Source organism: Alnus glutinosa, chromosome 8 (genome assembly GCF_958979055.1).
Source record: "Alnus glutinosa chromosome 8, dhAlnGlut1.1, whole genome shotgun sequence".
In the NCBI taxonomy this organism is placed as follows: domain Eukaryota; kingdom Viridiplantae; phylum Streptophyta; class Magnoliopsida; order Fagales; family Betulaceae; genus Alnus; species Alnus glutinosa.
Genome location: NC_084893.1, coordinates 20,780,445 through 20,795,882, shown reverse-complemented (window position 1 = coordinate 20,795,882; position 15,438 = coordinate 20,780,445). Strand labels below are relative to the sequence as shown.

At 34.7% G+C, this 15,438-nt stretch overlaps 1 protein-coding gene and 1 long non-coding RNA gene across 2 annotated transcripts; one reads left to right on the top strand and one right to left on the bottom strand.

Moving 5' to 3' along the window:
* Positions 1–1,681: 1,681 nt before the first annotated feature.
* Positions 1,682–9,617, top strand: LOC133876202 (pathogen-related protein-like). Its single transcript, XM_062314487.1, has 4 exons — positions 1,682–1,796; positions 2,696–2,994; positions 8,364–8,681; positions 9,284–9,617. The coding sequence occupies exons 1-4, from the start codon at positions 1,697–1,699 to the stop codon at positions 9,431–9,433; spliced, it is 867 nt and encodes a 288-aa protein (XP_062170471.1). The 5' UTR covers positions 1,682–1,696; the 3' UTR covers positions 9,434–9,617.
* On the bottom strand, positions 5,132–6,031 carry LOC133875533 (uncharacterized). Its single transcript, XR_009901461.1, has 2 exons — positions 5,921–6,031; positions 5,132–5,462 (listed from the first exon to the last, which is right to left on the bottom strand). It is a non-coding gene; the product is annotated as an uncharacterized LOC133875533 (long non-coding RNA).
* Positions 9,618–15,438: the final 5,821 nt, after the last annotated feature.

Below are 15,438 nucleotides of genomic sequence, written 5' to 3'. Positions count from 1 at the left end.
TTTCAAGTATATAATTTACATATACCATATAGCATATAGCTTTCAAACCTAATTTTATGTGTATAAGCTATGTACACCGTATTTTCACATATTTGTATGGTTAATAAGATAAGGAGTTTTTTTTTTCTTTTTCAAAAAATTAACACAACACAATTTTATTTTTTTTAATATATATTTGGGAAAAAATAACAGTTTGACACGTGTAATAATAAACGTGTCCAATTGGACACGCGTATTAAATACACGCGTCCAATTGGACACGTGTATTTAATACTCGTGTCCAATTGGACATGTGTATTATTACACGTGTCCAATTGGACGCGTGTAATAATACACGTGTCCAATTGGACGCGTGTAATAATACACGTGTCCAATTGGACACGCGTATTAAATACACGCGTCCAATTGTGAAGATGGTACAATTAGACACGTGTCTCATAAGACACGTGTCAAATTGGACGCGTGTCTACAGTAACTGGTACTGTAGACACGCGTCCAATTGTGAGTATTTTTGTAGTGGAACCAGAGTTCCATGATCCAAACAGAGACTAAATAATAATTGGTAAGAACCAGAGTTCCTGTAAGATTAATGGAAATAAACTAAGCAGTCAATTAGTCAAATCGTGCCAAAGGCTAGCTGCAAATTAGCTTTCTTAACAATGATATGTTACAGATCCAAATGGAATTACTTCCCAAAATTTATCTCACAATCAGAAAAAATAAATAAATAACACAAACGAATCAATATCATTTATGATATTATCACTACTCAATAACCATAATCTCTCGATTACAATACTTCGCTTAATATTATGAATTAAGCTTAAAAAACGGACCTAGAAACGATTTTGCATTGTATGACTGCTTAATTAGCGAAGTAACGATTAAGAATCCGTTTGGGTTTGCGATTTAAAATAATGATTTTAAAATGTACGATTTGAAGAAAAAATATGATTTTTAAAAACCCAGTTAAGTGTTTAGCAAAATTCCAGTTTAATCTTTAAAATCGCAAATTAGCCTTTAAAATTCTGCGTTTTCAGAAAAGCACCATCTAATTACCTGCGATTTGAAAAACAAGATTTTCTACTTTTTCAAATTGCAATTTTTAAAAATACAGTTTCCAAACGATTTATATTCTGCGATTTGGTTTAAAATCGCAATTTTTAAAAATGCAGTTCCCAAACGATTTATATTCTGCGATTTGGTTTAAAATCGCATTTATTGTCTACGAAATCGCAATCCCAAATGCACCCTAAAGTTTGGGTTAGAGGGTTTAGATGATTTTTATTGGACTTCCAAAGCTCAAGGCAATTGTTCAGTTAATGAACTTCCACTCATATACCTTTGGGAATGACTCTTATAGAACACAGTTAAAAGTCAGGATTTTTAATGGGTAGGATTAAAGTTTGGGTGAGAGGATTTTCGACCTTTTGAGTGACTGCACCAAACGATTTGCAAATAAGAGGTCCTGGTGCTTCTGTATTGCAAATAAAAGATTTCAAAATTGAGAGTTTCATGTGTGCCTTATCGAGTCAACTGGCCAAGTCTTGTAAGGACATGCTTTTAATGGGGGACTGCTGAGGGACCACACTAATAAATTTTGGACTTAACATGCCGCCACCTTCTTCTATAAAAAACCTCTTCAACTTCCTTGATTGTTACAAAGAGATCGATCAAATCTGCTAATAAAATTGAGATGGCAAGCGTAGAAGATGCAGCAGCTAAAATGGTGGGAGATAAGTACAGGTCTTTCTTATATGATGAGGGAGAGAAGAGTACTGAGTGGAGGCATGGCGGCCCTCTGATGCAGAATGAAACAAGAATAAATTTATCATTCTAGTTTATTTAAATTATTAGTTTTATTTGAATTTAATTATGGGCTTAGCCCAAAGTTTTAAATTATTTGTTGTTTAATAATGGGCTTGACTTTTGGCCCAAAGTGAGTTACATTAAGGTTAAAGTTAGGGTTTAATCTATGGGGTTATTTAAGCATATTGTTCTGTTGAAATAGACAGATTATGATATTATGAAAAACAACTTTGTTTCTTTGAGGTGTGATTCCTCTGTTCTTTTGGTGGTGAGACGTTGCCAAGGCCAATGAGACGCTGGTTTGTTCTTTCATCTTCGATAATTTGGTGAGACTCTGAATTATCGTAGTTTTATTTGAATTTTCTATTTGTTTTAATTCCTGCTGCATCAAAGTGGACGAGACAAGAATAAATATGTCATTTAGTTTAATTAAATTATTAGTTTTTGTTTGTAATTCAATAATGGGATTGACCCACAGTTAGTCATTTAAGTTTAAGTTATTTGTCATTTTTAAAAGTGGGCTTGGCCTTTGGCCCAAAGTCGGTCACATTAGGGTTAGAGTTAGAGTGTTTATTTAAGCATAATATTCTCTTGTAATAAGACAGATTATGATATTATGAAAAACAGTTTTGTTTCTTTGAGGTGTGACTCCTCTCTTCTTTTTTGGTGGTGAGACGCTGCCAAGGCCAGTGAGACGCTGGTTTGTTCTATCATCTTCGTTAATTTAGTGAGACTCTAAATTAACATAGATTTATTTTTATTTTATGTTCTTTTGTTATTCCTGCTGCGTCAATTTGACGCAGCAAGAATTAAAACAAATAGAAAATTCAAATAAAACTACGATATCTACGATATAAAACTAATATATGAATTGCATGTGGTACAGGAAGAGAGGGGCTGCTCGGGGAAGAAACTCTTAGGATTGGGAACTACAATGCCTTGCTGAAGAGCTCTCTGCCAAAGGAGTTCCAGTACTACAAAGCAGAAGAAGAGACCTTTGAATCATCTCACGAAGCTTTTCGATCGGCTTTCCCTCGTGGGTTTGCATGGGAAGTGCTTGGCGTTTATACTGGACCTCCTGAAACTGTTTTCAAGTTCAGGCACTGGGGTTTCTTTGAGGGACCCTTTAATGGACATGCTCCCACTGGAGAGATGGCTCAATTTTTTGGATTGGCCACTCTCAAGGTAATATATATTCACATGCATCACATGCATATATTGGCCAAACGAAAAATAAGGAAAAAGATATTCATAAACCCTCGGTGCTTTTTCGAATTTTATGTTTTACATTTAAGCTTTCAATTTGGTCAATTTAATATTTGAGTTTACAAAAATTTTAAATCTAAGACCTTTACTCATTTTTTTTTTCTCTCAAATAATAACAAAATATATAGCATGAAAAAAGACAATTATACACTTCTTTTAAAAATTAAAAAAGATGTGGCCATCGTGGGGCTGAGACTACCCCAGCTCATGACTTTTAAAAATAAAAAAAATTAATGCTCCGTTTGTTTCGACGTAAAATAGTTTCCGTCGTAAAATATTTTCGACGAAATCAATTTCAAAAGAAATTGTTTTCTCGAAAATATTTTTCGGCGTTTGGTTCGCACGAAAAAATTACGAAAAATGAAAATGCATCTGTCGCCGGAATCCGGCGACGATCGGTCGCCGTCGCTGGAATCCGGCGACCATGTTTGGCCGGATCCTGCTAAAATTGCCGGATTCCGGCAGGATACCTCCGGGCCCCGTCAGTTCCGGCCGGATCTCGGCAGGACCAGTGGCCAGATCCGGTAGGATCAGTAGCCGGATCCTGTCATATCCGGTCATATCCGGCCGGATTCCGGCCATTTTGGCCAGATCCGGCCGGATCAGTGTCCGGATCCGGTCATATCCGGTCATATCCGGCCGGATCCCGGCCATTTTGGCCAGATCCGGCCGGATCAATGTCCGGATCCGGTCAGATCAGGCCGGATCAGTGTCCGGATCCGGTCAAATCAGGTCGGATCCGGTCAAATCAGGCCGGATTCCTGCCGGTTTCTGTCCATGGCCGGATTCCGGCCAAATTCCGCCGGCATTCGGCGCATTTGCCGGATGTCGCCGGATTCCGGCGGCCGGCGATATTCCGGCATCTCGCAGGATTCCGATGCCGGCATTATTCCAGTGACTTGATGATACTAGATTCCGGTGCTGCCTATTTTTGAACGACCGACTATTGTCGAATTCGACCAGTCAAATATCAAACGTGCGTGTAAAGACGAAAAATATAATTTTGGAAAACGATTTACGGTTTTTAAAACCGTAAATCGTTTTCCAAAAATTAAAGAAGGTTTTACGGTCAAACTGAAAATGGTTTTCGTTGACCGTTATTTTCGCCCCTACCAAACACCGTAAAATACCGAAATCATTTTGTGAAAATCATTTTACGCCGAAACAAACGGAATAGGAAAATACAAAATAGCAACTCCAATTTAAATATAGTCGCTTTGTCCGTTTCATTGCACTTCCATTACTTTTCCAAGCAATTTTTTTTTTTTTTTAAGTGAAAAAGGGGGTTTTAAATATATCATTTGCCCCTTGATCCGTGGAGCACCACAAGATATGAAACGATTTGGTAGAGCAAAAGTTAGTGTCTATTAGAAAAGCTTTTTTTTTTTGTTAATCAACTCCAACTACCAAGTTAACATTTTTCTCTATGATTCTACGGTTTCTACCTGCAAATAAGTCAACTATTTTATAAAAACAAGAAAATCGAATATTGTAAAAACACGCCTACTTTCTTAATGAATTAAGTTATATCATAATAACTTTGTGGCTTGCAAGTCTTAAACTAAAATCATGCTGCTCCATATGTACCCCCCTTGGTAGGTTGATGAGTCTCTGAGGGCAGAAGAGGTGGAGGTCTACTACGATCCAGCGGAGCTATTTGGAGGCCTTCTAAAGGGACCACCAATCTCAGGCGCTACTCATGGCTGCCCACTCTCCAAACAATAATTAGTTTAAAAGGATATTGTTCCTTTTACCCAAGTAATTACTCCATAATCTCCCTAATTCTCTTCTTTTTCAGGGTTTTGTACTCGGACAAGCTTATCTTTTATGCTTTCCATATGTATGTATTTATGAATGATTGAATGTAGTGATAATATCATTATGCTTCTATTTACCAAAGGAGGGGCAGGTGTTAAAAACTTGCGTCCATTCTTCCATGATCCAAACAGAGGCTAAATAATATTCAGTAAGAACCAGAGTTACTGTCAGATTAATGGAGACAAACTAAGCAATCAATTAGTCAAATCGTGCCCAAGGCTAGCAGCTGCAAAGAAGCTTTCTTCAACAATGATATGTTACGGGCCTCGATTGATAAATAAACCAAGATGACGGTCGGAATACACGCTGCCTAATCTTTGATACAAATATATCACATTGAAAATTGCAATAGTAATAGTAATAATAATAATAATAAAACCTATTTCGGGCATTATGGTATTAATTACACATTCATTCCACCAAAAGTAGAAAGAATAATATTAGCATCAAAGAAAAACCTCACTTTGTTGAAATTCAATTCTGGGGTCTACACCACGGCGGCATTCTTCTTCAAGAGCTTTAATTAACATGTCAGTGCAGAACTGATCATCGGGTTTCAGCCATAGAGCCTGAATTGGTAGCAAGAACAGAGGGAACAAATTCAAACCAAACAAAAAGTTAATAATAGGCAGACTTTCTGATTCAATCTTTCTTTCATGAAAAGATTATTGTGATATCAAGTAAGTCACCATTTTAGTGAATTTTCTAAAACATTTTGACAGAATTTTAAGGTAGTTATAACCATGATCATCATCCTTGTAGCCATCTTAAATAATTGTATCAGATGACTTCTCATTTTTCTGGCAATGACAAAATCCAATTCTTTATTTCCATTTGTAAGGTGGCTGTCAACTTTTCTTATGAGCCCAGTGAAAACCATAAGCATCAAAATAAACACAATGTAAATCAAAACAATGCTAACAAATTTCAAGGGATGCCCAAGTGCACCCTTAGTAAGTAGTCTGGATAAAAGGAGTTTGATATGCCTTAAATGAAAGTGCACTAAACTAAATCATTCATTACGCACCTTGTGATAGTATGCGATTGCTGCAGTAAAGTTGTCCTGCACATGTGAAAAAGGGAGAGAAACAGAAACATCAACATGAGAATTGCCATTATAATTTTCAGGGTTGTGAAGGCAAACACATACTTGAAATATTTCCAAGCAAGAAATTTATAATCAATTTCACTAGAAAACAAAACAAAACAATGTCAGGCTTTGTCTGACTCGAAAAAAGAAAAAACTTGCTTTATAGTAGCACTCTAAAAAGCAAGAGTTAATTTTGAATAAATGCTAGTCAATACACGATAAGGGAAGGGGAAGGGGGGAGGGAAGGCAGATCGAAAGTGCGAAGACGCACGGCTCCCACTACCACGTGTAAGTGTCGCGATGGCCAAAAAAGCAAGCAATTGCATGAGAGGACGCACCTTATTTTGCACCATCAAAAATGGTCAAACCGGCGACCGGAAAGGCAATCGAGGCGTACATACCATGCAACTCTAAAATAAAACCTCCCCCCAAGACCGGTCAAATAATTAGCTGGCACTTTATGAAAGGCACGCTCTGCCCGGACCCCACCCCACGGGTTTCCTGTCGCATCCACTTCTTTTTTTAAAAATAAAATATATATTCTTGTTCTCTAGTTTCCGAAATTATTTTTCAATTTCACGAGGAAAAAAAAAAAAAAATCCGATTTTGAAGAGCTCATACCTCAGTTAACCCTTTTTTAAGCACTAATTTGAATTGATTTATTTATTTTTATTTTTATTTTTATTTTAAAAAAAAAGAGACGAATAAACACTTAATAGTGTGAATCTCGAGTTTAATTTTTGAAAACATATCACTCAAACAAGGTTAGTATTTTAAGTGCAAATTTTCCTGATTATATATTTAGTATTTTAATTTTTTCCTTGAATCTCAGAGAAAATTTGTTTTTTAAAATTATATTTGAATGGTTTAAAAAAATTTGAGACAAAATTTTAAAAAAAAAATGAATTGAATTTTAATTAAAAAAATCAAAATATATATATTTTTTTAAAAAAAAAAAAAACAAGTGTTACCCAAATATTTAATTTCTTTAAAATTGTGCACTTTAGACTACGCCATTTTGAAAGTCATGTCAAATGACATTTTTTTTTCTTTCAAATTAATGATATTCAATATTGTAAAATGTTATGAAGTTGCACGTGTAACGCCCCAACATTTTTATCTACTTTGTTTTTACTCACCGCTAGATTTCATGCGTGCACAATAGCTGTCAATTCATCAGATTGCCGTGAGTGCTGGGTTTGGCTCTTTTGACTCGTTATGCATTTGAGCCCAAATCCAAAACACATACTTGAAATATTTCCAATTCAGACAAAGCCTGACATTTTTCAAGTTCTTAAACCTTCCTTTTCCAGAGAGTTGGCATTGAACCTCCTGGAATATCAACTTCAAAATCTGTTCCTCAGTTCTAGGATGGCTGCCAAATTTGATTTCATTTCTAGCCCTCCAGATTCCATAAACGGCAAAGCTTAAAACTAGTCTGCAAACAACTTCAAACATGGATTTAGTAGTCCATTTGCCGCGTCATTCCTCAATCAGATTTATCCAATTAGTAGGAAAATCCAGGATATTACACCGCTGCATACAAGTCTTCCATATCCGTGAACTAAAACCACACGAGAAGAACAAATGATCTCGGCTTTCAGTGCCATTTCTGTAGAAAACACAGTTTATAACGCCCTTGAAACCCCAAGTCAACATACGATCTCCAATAGTGAGTCGATTCTGAATAGCTAACCAAAGAATTAAAGCATGTTTCAGAATAGCATGAGGATGCCAAACTAAAGGCCACCAATTAACAGTAGCCTTCTTCTTCTGGCTATAATCCCAAGTATCTACACTAACAAAAGTGCCGGATTGAGCAATAGTCCAAATAGGCTTGTCCAGTTCACCAATTTGCACTTCAGGGAGTCTACTTTGTATATCTACAAGAACCTCAGATCGAGCTGGCCTCCAACACCAAACTCTATTTTTTAGGACAGAGTTTAGCTTGGCTTCCAAGTTGCTTAGGGAGTCATAAACGATTCTAAAACCAAAATTCTCAGCCAAGGCACTTAGGCACCAAAAAAATGCCAATTATCCATCCACAAATGAATTTGTCCTCCATCTCCGACTTCAAACCGAAGGAAAAATTCTTAGCAAGACCATGAAGCTTCAGAATTTTTTTCCAACACCGGGAACTATTCTGAGGGATGTTTACACTCCAGAAACTTTTCTCCAACAAGTTATATATATATGCCACATCTTTCACTTGTAATATATATATTCGATCACTAGACTTGTATGCTTACGTGTGTGTGTTTTCTTAGCTAAATTCCTAGGGTTTAAATTAAAGTTTTTATGATGAACCTTTCTTGGTCTGCATGTGGGCATGCCGGCCACCGGCATTGACATTAAAGTAAAAGTTATTAATGTATGAAATATTGTGGTACGTACTGCAGGAAGAGAGGGGTTATACGGGGAAGAAACTATTAGGCTTGGGACCTACAATGCCTTACTGAAGAGTTGTATGCCGAAGGAGTTCCAGTACTACAAAGCAGAAGAAGAGACATTTGAATCGTCTCATGAAATTTTTGGATCGGCTTTTCCTCGAGGGTTTGCATGGGAAGTGCTTCGTGTTTATACTGGACCTCCTGAAATTGTTTTCAAGTTCAGGCACTGGGGTTTCTTTGAGGGACCCTTTAATGGACATGCTCCCACCGGAGAGATGGCTCAATTTTTTGGATTTGCCACTCTCAAGGTACGTAATATATATATATTATTCACACACACACACATTTATATATATATATATATATATATATATATATATATATATATATATATATATATATATATATATATTCCAATAACCCTAACTGCTTTTTCGAATTTTATTATATAAGTTTTCTATTTGATCAATTTTCTAAGACGTTTATTTTCTCTCAAATAATAGCAAAAATAGAATGAAGATACTATTAATATACCCTTCTTTTAATTTTTTTTTTTAAAAAAAAAAATTAAAAGAAGTGGCCGTCGTGGCCCCGAGACTACCTCAGCTCACGGCCACCCCCTATTAGGGCATGAGTCACCCTTCTAATTTTTTTCCTTTTTAATATATGAAATTCTTTTCTTTCTTTCTTTCTTTTTTATTTAATGAAAATGGTATAATAGTTTTTCACATTAATTTTGTTATTTATTTGAGCAAAAAATTGTTAGAGGTATATTAGATTTAAAATCTTAATAAACTCAAATTAATATCAAATTGGCTCGATACAAAGCGACAAAGTTTTTCTACAAATTAACTAGGCTAAATAAAACAAAAAAAATCATGTGCTTTTTACGATATGCATTCCTTGGTAGGTTGATGAATCTCTTAGGGTAGAAGAGGTGGAGATCTATTTCGATCCAGCGGAGTTATTTGGAGGCCTTCTAAAGGGACCACCCATCTCGGAGTCCCACCATGACGGCGGAGCTACTCATGGCTGCCCACTCTCCAAACAATTAGTGTAAAAAGGACGTTGTTCCTTTTATCCAACTAATTGTTACTCTAAACCTATAAATAAAGACATTTGTATTGTGGATAAATAAGTTAATGACCATAATGTAGCTTTTAAGGCTAATTAATAATGGTGAATGTAAGTGTCTAACACCGAACCACATGTAATTTCTTATGTTCTTTTCTCTTTATTGCTTCTGCTTTTGTTCTCGTGTTTTATATTTATACACAAATTTCAAAATAGTATCAAAGTCAAAGGTTCTAAGTTCACCTAAATTTCAATTAAATATTCCACGTGTTGAGTCTCACCTATTAAAATGGAATTTGAGCCCACACGCGAGGGAAAGTGTTAAAGTATTGATTAAATGATTAAATTTACCTATTCCTATCAGTTTAAGCTTTTGAAATAAGCAGTGATTTAACATAAATACTCACTAATCTCCTCAATTCTCTTCTTTTTGGGGGTTTTGTACTCAAACAAGCTTATATTTTCACTTAAAAAAAAAAAAAAAAAAAAAAAAAGGTATTTAGAGCCCTTTTTTTAGAGCCGTTTTAAGCCCTTAAAACGGCTCTAAACAATTTGCACCCTTTTTTTTGAAACGTTTTGAGAACAGATCAACACATCAAGTATAAAAGACCCATATTGAGCAATTTTTACCTAAAACGGCTTTAAATTGAGCCGCTTTTATAAAAACGGCTCTAACCGGTTAAAGTTGTTTTTATAAAAGATGCTAAAAACGGTTAGAACCGCTTTTTAAAGCGGCTCAAAACGGTTAGAGCCACTTTTTAAAAGCAGCTCAAAATAGTTAAAGTCGCTTAAGAAAAAAGGTTCAAAAATTAGAGCCGTTTTAAGGACCCTAAAACAGCTTTAAATAATTTTTTTAAAAAAAAAAAAAGAGCCGTTTTAGGGTCCCAAAAACGACTCTAAATTAAAAAAATTAAAAAAAGGGGGGGGGGGGGGGGGGGGGGGGGGGGCTTGCATAGCAACGTTTGGTTATCTAGAAAACTAAAATCCACCATTTATTCTTTTATTTTTCCCATTTTCCGAACAACCAAACAGATTATAACCATTTTTCAAACACAATTCACGGCCTAAAGAAAACAAAAAGAAATAATTTTTTTTTTTTTTTTTAATGAATGAATAGGTCTGCTGCAACCATGGCTAAATGAATCACAATCAAGAGAAAAAAAAAAATATTCTATCACATTACTGCAACAACAAAGCAGTAGACAACACAAAACACCAAAACCTTTACAACAAAAACACCTAATTCCGCAACAACAAAGCAATAAAAACAAAAAACTAAACAGAACAGCAAATACCTCATTGATGCTTTCAACAAGCTTCCATCAAATTCAATCACATAATTACCTAGATAGATCCAGCACGATCAGCAGGAAATCCAAGAGTTACCTAGTCAAAAAATGGGAAAACCATAAAAAATGAGTAACATGCATTTTTTTCAAAATCAAAATTTCAGAACTCAAGAGACCCTCTTGAGACCCACAGCTGGGTCTCAAGGGACCCAGTACGTGGGTCGCAAGAGACCCACGGCTGGGTCTCAAGAGACCCAGTACTTCCAATATAATCTTATAATATTATCTAGTACTTCCAATTAGTGTGAATCTTTATTTTTTAAACAAATGATGATTCAAAGGTTGATTGTCAGTATCATATCAGCAAAGTAGAATAAAAGTGTGGTATATAACATTTCTCTATTTGAAAGAGTAATGCTTATTGTCTATGGGGTGGTTGTCTCATATTCAACAGCTCAAATAACTCTTTTTTTTAATAATTTTTTTTATCTACAATTATTTTGCTAAGGTCAAACTCTTTTAATATCAAATAATTATTAATTATGACATTATTGCTCGATTTCTCTCTCCGATCCGTCTCAAATTCAACCAAAAAAAAAAAAAAAAAAAGAAGGAAGCTTAAGCATGCTTCCTACTGATCCAAATGCATCTATCCATCACATTTTTATATTTGCTCTTTTCCGGGTCAATGTTGATGATCCTCAATCTTCTTCAAACCCTCCATATCTGTTGTCTCCAACCTGCGTTACAAGAGAAATATTACCAAATTCATGTGGTTCAAATATTACGCACAGCTTGTGCTCAAAAAGAAAAATATATCGCTGGCACCATGCAACTAAACCATTACAATGGTGAACAAAAACTTCCAAATCCCTTGACAGGTTAGATTCTAAGAAACTGAATAATAAAACGTAGAATAAAAATGTGACATATTTATTGCTTCTGTTTATAGTGTGAAAAAGACAAGCAGACCTCCCACCTATGTTGCATACCGGAAAAGTAAACTAATTATAATAAGCATAAAAAGAAATCAGGGTGGAGCTCTGTTCGGAAACGATATATGCACTACAAATGCACTACAAGTGCACAACTCCAAAAACACATTGAGGTGGGGCTCACACATGTGAATCCCCCAAATGTGCCTTGGAGTTGTACACTTGTAGTGCACTTGTTGTAATTCTAGCATTTTCCACTCTGTTTTGTTGTTCTTACAACGCAACGCAAACAGGACATTGCCGAACGTGACGCATTATTTCCGGAAGGAAAAAGCCTCTTGCACAACAATATTGCATAACTTGTACACAACATAAGATATATGGGGGCGGAACTCATGTGAGTGAAACTCACCACATACAGGTGACACGTGAGCACATTCCACGTGTCTTGTTAGCATAGGAGCACGGCACCAAAAAACCATAGAACCTCCTGTGTTTCACCAAAAGCGCCAGGCTGTTTCAGTCATTCCACCAAACATTTCACTGACTTTAAGAGTAATGCTTCATTAGTTAAAGATTGGGGGAACAAGATCCTCTTCATTCAGGGCCGGCTCGATACATTTTGGGGCCTTAGGCGAAAAGTTTAAATGAGACATTTTTAAAAATAAAAAATAAATATTAATTAATTTAAAAAATAAAATGGTAAAACTTGATTTGTCAAAGGAAAGGCAAATTAGTGTTAGAATGTTTCCTAAAACCGAATAAAAAAAATTAATGCAATTGATTAATTGAGTTTTGGTGATTAATTTTTTTTAATCACTAATCAGATATGGAATGATTTTAAAGACTTGAATGATAAGCTATTGGGAAATAATGAAAATTGTGAAGAGAGAAATTCAAATTCAAATAAGACTTGAATAGGGAAATTGAGATAAAAAATAAAAACTTATAAAGAATAGGATTTAAAATGGAAACTTAGAGACTTTTCATCTTCTTAGCATTTAATTTTTAATTTTTCATTTTATTTTGATTCTTGAACGTTGGACTTAACACCTTCAATTTTTTGAACATTGAACATAAAGCCTTCAATTTTTAATGTGAGTAATTAAGACCTTCAATTTAGAAGCTTTCATATCTCATTAATTCTATTTTGAACGTCAACGTTCAAAGAAATTAAAGGCCTTTAATGCAGAGACTTTTCATATCTCATAAGTCATAAGTCGTTGGTAATTAGATGAGAAGCTTTCATATCTCATTAATTCTATTTTGAACGTCAACGTTCAAAGAAATTGAAGGCCTTTAATGCAGAGACTTTTCATATCTCATAAGTCACAATTCGTTGGTAATTAGACGAGAAGCTTTCATATCTCATTAATTCTATTTTGAACGTCAACATTCAAAGAAATTGAAGGCCTTTAATGCAGAGACTTTTCATATCTCATAAGTCACAAGTCGTTGGTAATTAAACGAGAAGCTTTTATATCTCATTAATTCTATTTTGAACGTCAACGTTCAAAGAAATTGAAAGCCTTTAATGCAGAGACTTTCTATATCTCATAAGTCACAAGTCGTTGGTAATTAGACGAGAAGCTTTCATATCTCATTAATTTTATTTTGAACGTCAACTTCTAAGAAATTGAAGGCCTTTAATGCAGAGACTTTCCATATCTCATAAGTCACAAGTCGTTGGTAATTAGACGAGAAGCTTTCATATCTCATTAATTCTATTTTGAACGTCAACGTTCAAAGAAATTGAAGGCCTCTAATGCAGAGACTTTCATATCTCATAAGTCACAAGTCGTTGGTAATTAGACGTACAAAAAATTAAAGGCCTTTAATTTAGACTTTTCATATCTCACAAATCGTTGGTAATTAATTAAGGCCTGAATTTTTTATTTTTTTTTTAACCTGCAGTTTTTTGACTGGAGAAGGCCCCTAGGCAGCATATTTTAAGGCATTGACTGAGGGCATTACCGAAAACAATGCTTTGATGATTCGTCTTCTTGTAAGCACTTTTTTTCTTAAAATAAATCTTCATTAATTGGGGCCTTATTAAATTGGGCCCTGCATTATATTATTGCCTTTTTTAATTTTATTTTTACCAAGATTTGTGGCCTTATTTAAGTGTATTGATCATATTTAAGGCCTCAATTTTTATTTTTTTTAAAAAAATAAATCTCTATTAATATTTTTAAATTAGGGGCCTTATTAAATTGGGGGCCTTAGGCGGTCGCCTAATCTGCCTAAGGCTCCAGCCGGCCCTGTCTTCATTTCAAATGGGGAGGATTCTCTCCATTTACTTATAAATGAGGGGTATAGTTGTCTTTTCACATTTTCATAGAATGTAAAAAGACAACGATATCTCTACTTTATACCTAAATGAAGAGAAATTGAGAGGATCCAAATTCTAAAGATTGATGGAGCATGTCACGTAAATGGAATATGCTGAAAGTATCTTAAGAAAATATATATATATATATATATATATATATATATATATATATATATATATATATATATATATATATATATACCTTTAATGACACCCATATGTTTTATGGTCAGGATTCTTACACATGCAAATCCTGATCTAGAGCCACTATATGGGAAAGGTAGCCCAGCAATTAATGGATGAAAAGGAAACAGGCAACAAGAGTATTAAAGAGCCAAGCCATGCTTGCCTGCCCATACGATCAAACAGATAATTATGAAAAATCTTGACTCGGTCTATTTATCCGATCAAGTGTTTCTATTGAAAATCTTTACAATTACTTTGTAATCGAGCAGATAATTGTGAGACACTTCCGATGAAATGTACTTGTTCTAATAAATGCTTGGGCAAATAGGCTATATCAAATGCCTCTTGCAATTGCAGAAGATCCGGATTCTATCGAAAGCCTTTCACAATTGCAAAAGATCCATGCAATCCAAGGAAAAATATTGTAGAAATCCCCAACCCATATGTCATTTAAGAGAGTTAGACAATAATTGAAGCACAGATGAAGTCAGTCGGGGCTCAACTTATTTTCATACAGCCAACTTGTTTAGACTTATGATCTAAACAGCTTATTGTACGTCTGTGGGGTGGATGTCAAATTCAACAGCCTAAATAACTCTTTTTTGTAATTTTTTTCTCTTTATTGCCTCCGCTTTTATTCTCGTACTTTAGATTTATACACAAATCTCAACATGGTATCAGAGCGAAAGGTTCTAAGTTCAAACTTTGTTTCAGTCATTTACCCTCATTTCAAATAAATATTCCACGTGTTGAACCTCACCTAGTAAAAAAGAATTTGAACCCACACATAATTGGTTGTGTTAAAGTATTGATTAAATAATTAAATTTACCTCTTCCTATCAACTTAAACTTTTGAGATAAACGGTGATTTAACATATATAAATAGTCAATAATCTCCTCAATTCTCTTCTTTTTCAGGGTTTTGTACTCGGACAAGCTTATGTTTTGTACCTGATATCTATATATATATAATCATAATATCATTATTCTTCTTCTTCTATTTACCAAAGGGGAAAGAAAAACAACAGGCAAAGGCAGGGGTTAAAAACTTGCGTCCATTCTTCCATGATCCAAACAGAGGCTAAATAATAATCAGTAAGAACCAGAGTTCCTGTAAGATTAATGGAAATAAACTAAGCAGTCAATTAGTCAAATCGTGCCAAAGGCTAGCTGCAAATTAGCTTTCTTAACAATGATATGTTACAGATCCAAATGGAATTACTTCCCAAAATTTATCTCACAATCAGAA

What these genes read in the sequence shown, in the direction of transcription:
- LOC133876202 (XM_062314487.1), top strand. Translation starts at nt 1,697, where the DNA reads ATGGCAAGCGTAGAAGATGCAGCAGCTAAAATGGTGGGAGATAAGTAC. An exon ending in TACTGAGTGGAGGCATGGCG is followed by an intron (nt 1,797 to 2,695) that starts GCCCTCTGATGC and finishes CATGTGGTACAG; the next exon opens with GAAGAGAGGGGCTGCTCGGG. An exon ending in TTGGATTTGCCACTCTCAAG is followed by an intron (nt 8,682 to 9,283) that starts GTACGTAATATA and finishes ATTCCTTGGTAG; the next exon opens with GTTGATGAATCTCTTAGGGT.